The 13200-nt window shown below is 36.2% G+C and overlaps 1 protein-coding gene across 1 annotated transcript in view; it reads left to right on the plus strand.

Annotated features, from left to right (window-relative positions):
- The window catches only part of LOC18431374 (proteasome assembly chaperone), a 29670-nt gene that overhangs the window by 14789 nt on the left and 1681 nt on the right, over window positions 1-13200 (plus strand). Inside the window, exons 4-6 of the mRNA XM_011623956.3 lie at window positions 5224-5292; window positions 5407-5482; window positions 5577-5641. Coding sequence (XP_011622258.2) covers window positions 5224-5292; window positions 5407-5482; window positions 5577-5641 — 210 coding nt within the window. The remainder of the gene's footprint in view (window positions 1-5223; window positions 5293-5406; window positions 5483-5576; window positions 5642-13200) is intronic.

Consider the following 13200-nt stretch of genomic DNA (forward strand, 5'->3'; position numbering starts at 1 on the left):
GATCACCATTAAATGAATTAGTTAAAAAACCATATGCCATTTATTACTTGATCACCATTTACTACTTAGTTGATAAAAATAAGGGTTTATAATTATGAGTAATGATCATATGAGACCCTCCCACACCCATGCGTGTAGGACCCCAAAGGATCACCATTAAATTTGGCACAGTTTTCTAGAAAAGTATCAAGTCTCACACCCATGTGATAACTTTTCTAGAGATCAGTGCCAAATTTCATGGTGATCCTTTGGGGTCCCACACACATGGGTGTGGGAGGCTCTCATAAGATCATTACTCTAATATTATATATAATATAATTTTTTCTTCATAGTCTTTTAAGAAAAAAAAGATCATTTTCTTAAAAAAAAGATCATTTTCTTTAAAAAAAAAAAAAGGTAAAAAAAGATCATTTTTTTTAAAAGAAAGAAAGATCATTTTCTTTAAAAAAAAGAGTTGGTGAAGTCAATTTTTTTAACACTATTTTAATATTCTTTACATTATGGTAAAGATTAAAAATATTTTGGTCATTGATACTCACTTTTATATTTTCCTATCTTTTCAGAAAATTTTAAAAATACCCCTCGGCACAAATCGACTCGTTAAAATCTATTTTTTCATTTATTTTCAACTTCATTTGAGTGTGTTTTGTTTTAATCACATTCTTTATATGTTTTTCATATTTTAGTAGATTTTTTTCATTTCTTTTTTATTTTTTAAACATTTTTTTAATCATTCCGGACTTGCCCGGTTAGAGCGGTTGAATCGGCCGGTTTACCGGTTAGGCCGGTTTACCGGTTAGGCCGGTTTACCGGTTAGGCCGGTTAAATCGCTTCCAGGCCCATGCCTGGTTAACCGTTCCGGTTCGATTTTGCGAACACTGATATTAATATTTTCTAACTATTGCCATTGACTAATAAAATGATCCAATCAGAATATCCTTATATTTTTTGAGTTTATCTTTGAATTTTTCATTTTGTGCATGTTATCATGAGGTCGTTGAAGGGAGAGATGATATTTGTGCTTGGTAAATTTTTGTAGGGTGCATTCGTTTGATTATATAAAATACTCACTAACTTTTAAAAAGAAAAAGATAAAAAGAAAAAAAATCCCTTGTGTCCAAGGCCCTATTTATTTAATTTATTTTTATTCCATTCAACAACCATTACCCGCATTTTGTTTGAAACCCATGTCCTTGTTTAGGTAATGTAGCTTCTAGCAATTAGTAGGGGTATATGCCTTTTTTTTATATTCATCCACATATTCAGAACAGTTAATTGTTAAAACCATTATTTGTTCAGAAATATTTCCCTTCCATGAGATAAGAAAATTTCTATGAAGGGAGAAAAAACTATGCAGCAATTGAAAGTTTGAAACAAAAGTTCACCTCAAAGGGTAGCAACCAGAAAAAAAACTTGAAGCCTGCAGCACTCCTAGTTGGCTCTTGGTCCAATAATCTATTTTAATAAATCCCTACGCCCAACTAGAACTTTTATTGACTTATCCCATTCGCCAACCTTACACTGTTGCTCCTAATTGAACTAGTTCTCCTTCCTAGTAGTTGGTCACCTCTGACGTAAAACTAACACTGCTCCCATACAAGGACCAAGGTCCCTAAATTAACTGATGATGTGGTTGAATTGCCTTCAGATGTTACCAGATGAAGAAAATACGGGCAATGGTTTAGTCCTTGATTTCCATGATATGGTCATGTGGAAGCTACTTTATTAGCTATGGACAAGGTTGAAAAATTCAGCTTGGCTGCCTAGTTTTTGAAAATGCCTAGGCGGGTGTGCTTCTAGGTGCTGCCTGGTTGCTCGCATTAAGGCGGGCAACTAAATGCAGCTTGGGGAGGGCTGAATAATGCTCTCGGTTATATGTAGTGGTGACAATGGACCCTACTAGACCTGGGATCCGACGGGTATATCCATACCTGGTCTGGGTATGGGTCCAAATTTTTTAAATTGTACTTGAATATTATTCAGGTCCGGGTCCAGTTGGACTTGACCCATACCCATAGTCATAGGGTATATGATGACAATCGTGTGTTTTTAGGCGCGCTCTAGGTGTTCATATTGTCACAATATTGGCAAACATATATTATATCATTGGCAAAAAAAAAGAAGCTCATAGTCATAGGGTGGCAATGGATCTGACCAGACCCGGGACCCGACGAGCAGGGACGGGTCCAAATTTTGGACCCGAATACCCAGACGTGACCCGTGCTCGACCCGTTGCCACCCCTACATATAAGAAGAAGAAGAAAAAGAAGATGGCCTCCAAGTGTTCGATGCGAAGCTCTGTCTCTCTCTCTCTGCGCACACACAAAGCACGCATGGACCCATATGCTCTCTATACATATAAGAAGAAGATGACTCGATGATTTGGACTCCCTCCCCTTAAGGAAGATTCTCGGTGAAATCTTTTTACAGGGTTCTAGCAGAGGATAATGAGGTGTTGGACATCTCTAACAAAGCATGGGATTCCATAGCTCCACCTAGAGCCCAATTTTTCCAATGGCTTGCAACTCTAGGAAAACCATTAACTATTGGTAATCTCCAGAAAAGAGGTTTTCAAATACCTAACAGATGTGTAATGTGCTCTAGAGGAGGAAGAAAATATTAAACATCTGTTATTACACTGCAAGTTTGCTTTCTCTATATGGAGCAAACTTATCCAGTTGTTCAACTTGACGTGGGTGATCCCACCCTCCATCCAGTCTCTGTTAGCCCGTTCTTTCGAGAACAAATGGAGAAAATCAGGAAAAATTCTGTGGAAAGCATCCTTGGTGGCTACCCTGTGGCACCTTTGGAAGGAAAGAAACTATAGAATTTTTCGAGGGGAAAAGTGCTTCACCCTTTCTCTCTTCCATAAAATAACAGACTCTGTTATTTTTTGGGCTACCAACCACAAATTGTTTATGGGTATCTCGGCATCTTCATTTATACAAGATTGGAGTAATCTGCTTGTCCTCACCCATCAGAAAAATGAAATCCATCCCAGATTGGACCCCTCCCCTAGAAGGGCAAATTAAACTCAACTTTGATGGTTGTTCCTTAGGTAACCCTGGTCCGGCAGGCATTGGAGGAGTGTTTAGAAACTTTGAAGGTACCATCCTCCTTTCCTTCTCGGTGTTTATAGGAACAAAAGACTCACAAACAGCATAAGCTTTGGCCCTTCTAAATGGAATCAAACGTTTTAACCTTTCGTGGGGAAGAACCCTACTCGTAGAGGGAGATGCCAAGAACATCATAACCTGGGGATCTGGGAAAAGTGACCCTCCTTGGTACTTGAGTCACATCTTTGATAAGATTTACCATTTATGCAGGGACCTGATAGTCACATGGCAGCATACCCGAAGGACTGCAAATGCAACCGCAGACGCACTCGCTAGAGCAGCAGTTCGACAACCTCCCTCACAGTTTGAATAGTGTAGACATACTTTGTACAAGGGTAGTAATTGGCCCTTTTTCCTTTTGTCCACTTTTGTACCTGGACAGTTATATAAGCCCCACCATGCTTTCTACTTAAATGTAAAGTCCAACTTGTCACTGGACTGCTCTTGGTCCTCCCCTCTGGGACATATTCACAGGTTAGGCTTAGCCTATCTTTGTACTATGTACTGTTTCTCGACCTTTTATATCCAAGTTAACAATTATCAAAAAAAAGAAGAAGAAGAAGAAGATGATGTCCAAATGTTTGATGTGAGATCTGTTTTTCTCTCTCACATGCACATATGGACCCATATACTCTCTCCCATACTCTACATATGAAATAAGATAAAAAGAAGATGACCTTTAAGTATTTGATGTGAGGCTTCATACACAGACAGACATAGACACACACGTGCACGCACACGCACGCAATATATATGTATATATATATATATATATATATATGTATATATATATTGCTCAGGTATCTAGGTTGCTGCCTCTGCCTTTCTAAACACTGGTTATGGGTGTGCTTTAGTCTTGGTTTCTGAGAAGGCCGAAACGCGTCTAGGTCTTGCATAATAGGAATACCATTGTAATACATTGTTCTCAATGCTAAAATTGCAAATTTAGAAACATTAAATATGATCTTAAGATAACATGGTAATGCCTCTATTTTTCATGCTCTGCTCTTGTGCCTTGTCACCAACAAGTCTTTAACCACTCTCCTTAACTGGAAGGACATGTTAAATGTCGCCTTTCATGTTTCAAATATTTAATTTTGGTATTCTATTGATTTAGAGTATGGCTTGTTAAATCTACTCATCTGGATAAAATTTGTTCTCTTTTTTTTTTTTTTTTACTTTTTCTTTTTTAATCAAGAATGATAATTCATTAAAGTAAACGAATTAGAACAAAAAATCATTATGTCAAGGAAATGACAGGTTGGCATGTCAATTGCTCTACTGGCCGTCTGCTAAGGGGCTATCAGTTAGCACTTCACTCTGTGAGTGCATCTGCTGGCTCATTAGACTCCATAGATTCAAGCTAGAACGAAATATATCTAAATGATAACTGCCAAAGATCTCATTAAGGAGGTAAGTAGAGATTCTTCCCCCTGCCAACTATCACGTGCAGCCATTGGGGTGGAGTGCTTTGCTCACGGACTTTAAAACATCAAGGTGATCTTCAACAGCTTTCATCTGCATTGACTGGTCTATCGTGTGAAGCTTTAGACCAACAAGGAGAGCTCTCACATCTGCAAAGGACAAGCCACACAAACGGGTCTAACTATGAAAATAATATCTAAGAACTCCACCTGTCCTTGCATTCCTTGGTTGGAGCTTCAGAAATGGTTAGGTGCCGCCCATGACTTCCTCCCATATTTTGACCTTTATTGGATCCTTTTGTTAATTAACCAAGTTTATGGAGCAAGAGGGGTGAAGTAAAGCTATTTTTGTTTATATTTATGATGGACCAGGCATGCAATAATTTGTGTGAGTTTCTATTAAATAACATCATAATCCTGATATATTTTTCGATCTTCTTAATAACTATTGATTAAAATATATAAATAACAAAAAAGAGCTGTTTATGATTGCTTACACTGTTTTCACCATTGAGTTTTCCCTTGTGGATGACTTTACTTCTATTGCTTTATAGATTTATTAATATATTTTCATAATGGACCACAATTACATTAACTAAATCATGTTAATTGGAATTTTAGATTAAGTAATACATGTATGGAATTGTTTAGTGACATATGGCTTTATGAAAAATCTTATGCAGATTTACATATGGATAGGATGCAAATCTTCAAAATTTGGACATCTATATGCTGCAGCACCCACACGGCCAGTAAGTGTGCTCACCTTGCCTGTATTGTGATTTGATGAGCTTTAGCAAGGTTATTGGTTATAGGTTGCATCAAACTTGATTGAATCTGGTTGGGTTGCCTATGTAATCTTGCAGAGCAATTTGGCAAGTGTAACATCTTTGATCGGAGGGAGTTCTGATAGCTCTGGGCCCTCTATCGCACGACGGCTAGGTATTCATATGATGCTGTCGGTATTAGTTTGTTATGTTCTTCACTTATTCTCTTTAGATGCTGCATTGATGGATTTGTCTGATTACTCTTCCAGTACTGAAGACAGGTCTTAATGTGATTCTGGCTTGCAACATCCCTAAAAACTCCCCGATGATTGAGGTTCTCTCTCTCTCTCTCTCTCTCTCTGTCTCTCTCTTTCTCGATGCACACACACAAGGATGTTTATAGCATTACTTGAAAGTCTCTTTGAGATCTGTGACCCTATCTCTATGGATTTTCATAATCTGATGTTTCGAGCTTCACATTATGGTTTGTTAGCCTGCTAATAGAGTTAGTGACAAATTTTATTTCCCTATTTCCCCCAAGTGTATTAGGTTTCTTTCTTTTCAGTATCGAGTCCGTATTATAATTGGGTTTTAATTTTTGTTTGTAAAATTATTAGATTTCTGGAATTAAGGTTTCAATCTTCGTTAGATTGGAAACCTCTTGAGTCTGATAGTTTCTTGAAGCCTTTAGAAGTTCGTTTTCCATGCATGAATCCAAATATAGGACAAATAGAACTTCGAACTCTTATAAATAATCGTATAAAGTATAAACCTATGGCCAATTCAAGTTCACGCTCAATGGTGAAATTTGGTCGTCCGATTATGGCGTGAGGCCACCTTTAAAGTAGAGATTCCTTGACTCCTTTTGTGGAAAGCACAATTCTACAACTTTAGGCTAGGTTTGGGAGAGTCTCCCCCAAAGGTTAGAGCTTCTCTTTATCTTTTGGTAGGGATATTCCCCGAAACCCTAGTTTGTGAAATGGAGGTTTGCTCAAGTAAGCTTACGCGCCTTTTTAACTCCTCTCTTGGGTGGCATATATCCATTGAAGATTCCCGACGGCCAAATTCGTCAATCATTTAAATCTTCCCATAAAGTCGTCCAAACCTGTCCAAACTTTAGGTAAACTATCTCAAAATCTACCTTAAACAGATACCTAATCTTCATATCCTTCAAACTTTAAGTTTAAACTCCAGATTTTCCTTAATCAACCCTACAGTCCATCTCATCATCGTCCTATCTTGCTGGACCTACAAAATTGCAGAGGCTTTGACCCCTTTAGAAACCTTAAAAGCTATCCTACACCTTGCCACCTAAGCAACCCTTCCCCATAAACATAACCGTAGTTCTAGTTCATTTAGGCCTCACATTATCCAATTCTTTCCCCATCAGTTCGACTTCATTTGTACTTCATAATATCTTAATTGAGAGATCTTCATATGGCCCAAAACCATGCTGTCTCATCATTGTTAGAACCTAAAACCCTTGAGTAAAACTTTAGTGAATTACAATTCCTAATTGTTTTGAAACCCTTTTTTCTAAATTGACTTTGTGTGGCACTTGTTCCTTGATCCTTTTCTTGAGGAGTTCTCAAAAGGGCTAGTATGTTTGTCAAATGAGGTACCATCTAAACTTTTAGGAGCACCTAAGAAAATGATTGGAGATGACATTGGATTAATGTAGGACTCATTCAAGCTCACTTCACAACTTGAGTACGAGTTTTCTCCAACATGTGGGATTGGTGCAGACCACCTTTTGAAGTCATAACTTTCACCAAGATCTGTTTGGAGCAGTGTTTAAAAAAACGCCGAGTCAAACCGGACTCGTCCGGTTCGACTCGGGAATTGGCCATAGACGTCTCGAATTGCTCAAAAAATCGGGAATCGCCTGGTTCTAGAGAGAACCAGGCGATTCTGTACAGTGACTCGTCGATTCACTGTACAGAATCGGCGAGTCCCATGAAGAACACGGGCTGCAATGTGTTCTTCACGGGATTCTTCAAAATTTTTCATTTTTTGATCATTTTTCTTGTTTTTTTTCGCATGTGATCGAATTTGCAGGCTTTAAACAGCTTTATTCAGCTTTTTCACGGATTAAATGGTTGAGAAATTTTGTGTTTTGGGATCACAAAAGTTGCATTTTTAGGGTTTTCGCCTTTCCTTGTGTTTGATGCCAAATAGGGCATGAATCTGTCAAAATTTGTAGGCATTTTGATCGTAAAGTTATTCATCAAAACCTTATGTTACGAATTTGTGATAATCGTTGAGAAAAACAGAGTTATTTGGAGATTAAAGGCTCGGGTTCACAAAACCAGGTAAGAAATTTGGGTTTTTTTTTTTTTCCTCCATATGATTAATTTCACTGCATATTTTGAAGGTAATGAGTTCAATTTGTAGGGTTTTTAATCTTTATTGTGTCTATTATGATTTAACACAGTGATGTCTGTGAAAAAACATTTCTGCTGTTTTTTTTTTTTTTTTTTTTTTTTCCGCCTTTCGATTTTTTGTTCATGATATATTACAAATAATGTATTAGATTTCTAGCGTTTTTAATCGTTATAGTGTTGTTTATAATTAGATGTATTCAATTTGATTTGATTTATTTAATTTGAGCTTCATTTTTTAGATTCTATGACTGTTGTCTGTGAAGAACTGCGTTTTTTTTTTTTGCTCAATTTAATCGATTTGATTTGATTTATTGATGATAATGTGTTCAAAATTTAGGGTTTTGATTCCTTATATTGTTGTTTATCAGAAAATGTACTCAATTGGATGTAATTTATTCGCTTAGAGGTGGATTTTTGAGTTAAAATGGCTTATGTAAGATGGCTCTGTGAAGAACAGAAATTTTTTTTTTGTTGTAATCCATGATCGAATTTTTTGTAATACATGATCGAATTTTTTATAATCCATGATCAAATTGTTTTTTTTTTTTTTTGTAATCCATGATCGATTTTTTTTTTTTTTTTTTGTAATCCATGATAGAATTTTTTGTAATCCATGATCGAAATGTTTGTTTTTTTTTTTTTGTAATCCATGATCGAATTTTTTGTTTTTTTTGTAACCCATGATAGAGTTTTTTGTAATCCATGATCGAATTGTTTTTTTCTTTTTTTGTAATCCATGATCGAATTTTTTGTTTTTTTTTTGTTTTTGTAATCCATGATCGAATTTTATGTAATCCACAAATTTTTTGTAATCCATGATTGAATTTTTTGAAAATTTGTGATTTTTTTTTTTAATCCATGATCAAATTTTTTGAAAATTTGTGATTTTTTTTTTTTAATCGAGGATCGAATTTTTTGAAAATTTTTTATTTTTTATTTTTAATCCATGATCGAATTTTTTTTTGTAATCCATGATTGAATTTTCTAAAAATCTGCTGTACTTCTTTTTTTTTCTTTTATTTATCCGTGATCAAAATTTTTGAAAAATGATGATTTTTCGAAAAGATGTGAAAATCGTGATAAGGTTTTGATTATCATGATGTATTAAACCCAATTTTAAATTTTTATTGTGAGTTTGCTGTACTTTTTTTTTTTTTTTTCCATGATCGAATTTTTTGAAAAATGATGATTTTTCGAAAAGATGTGAAAATCGTGACAAGGTTTTAATTATCATGAGGTATTAAACCATATTTAAAATTTTTAGTGTTAAAAGTTTTTGTTGAAAAAAATGCATGTTATTATATTTTTAATGCAAAACTGTATTTTTTTAATTTGTTGTTAATGCATTTTTAGTTGGAATGACTGATGTTAGGTGGCTATGTGAAGAATTATTTTTATTATTATTTTTTTAGTGTAAAAAATATATGTTCTTGATAATTGAGTTGTAGCCATGTTTGGAGCTTGCATTTTGTATTATAGTATCCTGAATGTTTGTAATTGATATGTACGAAAATATTATTGTCAATAGAGGTATTTTGCAATAACAAATAACAACAAATATGACTACATGAACTACCCCAACATATTATCACTACACATGGTGATTATTTTTCTTGTTGAACTTGTCAGGTTAATTTTTAACTTTTTACATCTTAAAACAGTTGAATCATGTCAAGATCTGCAGAAGACCCTGCATGGCAATATGGGGTCGGATTTGATCCCAACAAAAAAGACAATTATTTGTAATTACTGTCAAAGAGTGATAAGTAGTGGGGTACATAGGTTCAAGCAACACTTGGCAGGGGTTAAGGGAGATGTTTCTGTTTGCACTAGTGTCCCTAGTAATGTAAAAAAATAGATGGCGGTAATTCTTAATGCTAACAAAGGTAAAAAAATTGTCGAACATAGGATGAATGAGGAGATAGCTAGTTTATATACGCCATCAAGCAGGAATGATACAGAAGAGCAATATAATAATGACTTGAACATGGCCACAAGATTGAGTTTACATGAACAATATCAGAGGGAACGTGGGTTTAGAATGTACGGTGGGTCTAGCTCAGACATACATGGTGGGTTTAGCTCAGACATGCATGGCGGGTCCAGCTCAAGCATGTATGGCGGGCCCAGCTCAAATATGTATGGAGGGGTTGGTGGCAATATGTATCAAGGAGAATCAGATGTTGAAGAAATTGTTTATAGGTTACCTAGGAGTGCCAGTATTGTAAGTCATGGTCGTAAAGACCCATTTCTCTCAAAGCCTAAGTCACTACAGATGACCCTAAAAGGCATAGTTAAAGGTACAAGAAACATGTTGGGGAGATATGTTGGTAAATGGTTCTACGATAAAGGGATTCCCTTTAATGCAGCCAATAGCCCATATTTTTCACCTATGGCCAGTACAATCTAAAAAATCGGGCTCGGGGTAAAACCCTCGACGGCATATGAGCTCAGTGAGCCAATATTAGATGAACAGGTGGAGGAAGTTACACAGTGGATTGAAGAATATAAACAGAGTTGGCCAAGGACAGGCATTACACTCATGAGTGATGGTTGGTTGAATAAAGTTAGCAAAAAGGATTTTTTAAACTTCTTGGCCTATTCTCCAAAAGGTACAGCTTTTTTGTCTAGCAAAGACGTATTAGGGACGAAGAAGGATGCAAACTTCTACGTACGACTATATGATCAGATAGTAGAGGAGGTGGGAGATAAGCATATAGTTCAGTTTATTACGGACAACGCGCTTGCATGTGTTTTTGCGGGCAGCAAGTTGATGGATAAGAGGAAGCATCTAGTATGGACCTCGTGTGCTGCACACAGCATCGATTTTATATTAGAGGAGATTGGTGAGATCAAAATTGTGAAGGAGACTTTAGAGGAAGCAAGGTTGGTGTCGAGATTTATATACAACCACTCTAAAATTTTATTTATGTTTAAAGAACACTCTAAGAAAAAAGAGATAATCAGGCCTGTCATAATCCGCTTTTCGACCGATTACTTAGCTGTGGACTCCATTCGAGAATCTGAAGGTGCATTAAAGAGATTGTTTACCTGTGAAGAGTGGTTAAATGACCGCCTCTCGAAGTCCAGTACCGGTATAAAAGTGGACAACATAGTCTCAAATAGGCGGTTCTGGTCTCGATTTTCCAGTGTTGTAGAGGCCACTGCCCCTTTGGTCACGGTGTTAAGAATGGTGGATACTGACAAGAAAGCTACCATGGGTATCCTTTATGAAGGTATTGAGAGGGCGAAATCAGCTATTGGGGAGAAGTGTAGTTTTTCTAGCAAAGTGATCGAGATTATAGAAAGGAGGTGGAACACCAAATTTGGACATCCAATTCATTATGCTGGTAAATATATATTTATATCATTACACTGTTTCATTTTAAATCATTTTTCTATGAAACTGTAAATGACATGTTTCTATCTATATATTTTGTCGGTCATTACTTAAACCCAAAATTTTTCTATTTGACACCTGAACACCCCCACAAGATTATGGAAGGGGTCAGATACATTATTGCAAGGTTGGAGAGAAGCCATCACACCAAGTAGCAGCAATACAAGAGGTATTATTTAATGTTTGGGTAAGAACTTCATTGAGTTGTTATATTTGTGAGGAATAATGCACTAAAACGTAATATATTTGTTTTAGCTTGCTATGTATAGGAATGCTATAGGATCCTTCAGAACTAGACTTGTTAGGAATTCTTGAACTATGATGGATCTAGGTTATCCCCTCGTTAATATTTTGTTCATTCATATGTTTAATCTTATGAATTGTTCTTGCCCTTACAATGCTTTTTGCATTTTAATCCAGCTGAATGGTGGGAGATATAAGGTACTGATGCACCTCACCTAAAGAGGATAGCAATCAAGGTGCTCTCTCAGACATGTTTTGCTACTGGCTGTGAGCGTAACTGGAGTACATTCCAATGGTTGCACACTACTAGGAGGAATCGATTTGCTTCTGAGAAGCTTCATAAACTAGTGTACGTTCATTATAATTTAAACCTCCGAGAGCGACAAATAAGAAGGAAGCTTGAAGACTATGGGCCGATAGACTTAGACACAATATTTGTCACAGACACAGCAGACCAATGGGTAGTAGAAGAGGAGCCAGTGTTGCACGAGAGAGCGTTCCTTGAGGCTATCGGTGAGGAAGATCTTGAAGAAGGTGATGAGCAGCATGAAAGAGGAAGCAGCCAGCCAACGTATCCACAATTCGTCGGAGATGTCGGTGATATTGCACCTAATGAGGGAGAGTGTGAAGGGGGTCTAAGAGAAAATGAGAGAGACGATGATTCTGAGGCCACTCTATCCCAGTCATATTATTCACATATCGAGTCCCAACAGCAACAGTGTAGGGATGAGCACGACAGTGTAGGTGAGCATGAAGGATGGACAAGCTTCGGGGACTTTGGATTGGGAACACAACAAAACACTAACACTTGGGGATTTGGGTATAGTCAGAAGCCTACTAATATCGATGATTCGTTTTTAGATCGAATCAATGAATTGTCAAACGAATTCAATCAATGGCACCAGCGTGACCAAGAAGAACAACAACGTTGTCTGTCATTTTATTTTTAGATCGTATGTTACTGATTGTATGCTTTATTGTAGTCTATGTATGTTGATATACTTATTCCATGATAATTCTATGTTTATCCTTTTGTGTGATGTAAATTAAATGTTGAATAGTAGTTCATGCAGGGAAATAACATATCAATATTCGTATATTCATGCAAAAACATGAAAATTCTTAATGGAGTATCCTCATTTCTTATTGAATTTCTAAAAAACAATATTTATAATGAATTTTAATAATTTTTTCGGATTTTTTTGAAGCTTTATTCTGACCGATTCACCCGATTCCCGATCCGATTCGCCGATCTTGATCGGTGTTTGAGGTGCCCGATCCGGGTCATCGATCCGCTTTTTAAACCATTGGTTTGGAGAGATCAGAAGCTTAAACCGAATATCTCTTTGAGATCTACAATCATATTTTCATTGATATTTTGTAATTCTAGTGTTTCTAGGTTCAAATCATGGTTGAAAACTTGTTATAAAACTAATTAAAGTGTATCATCATCATCAGAGCCTTATCCCAACTATTTGGGGTTGGCTACTTGAATCTTGTTCTGCTATTCTCCTCTATTAAGGGTCATATTCTCCGTAAGATCCAAAAAATCAATGAAGTGTATAATGTTTATTTATTTTTTAATTATTATTGAGTCCTTATTGTTACCAGGTTTTAATTTTAGATTCTTTAGATTATTAGGTTTCTAGAATGTTCCAATCCTAGTTGGATTAGAGACATTTGAGTTAGCTTTCTAGGGTCATTAGGAGTTTGTTTTCTTTCTTTTCAAGAGTCCCAAGTATAGGGCAAATGGGCCTATTGCCAATTCATATTCAAGTTTAGTAAAGTTTGGGTTCTTGATTGTGGTTAAAGGCCATCTTTAGATTCATCATCTCTTTTTGTAGAGAGTGATTCTAGAACTCTAGC

This window comes from Amborella trichopoda, chromosome 2, assembly GCF_054954075.1.
Source record: "Amborella trichopoda isolate Santa Cruz 75 chromosome 2, AtrichopodaSantaCruz75HAP2 v2.0, whole genome shotgun sequence".
NCBI classification, from domain to species: domain Eukaryota; kingdom Viridiplantae; phylum Streptophyta; class Magnoliopsida; order Amborellales; family Amborellaceae; genus Amborella; species Amborella trichopoda.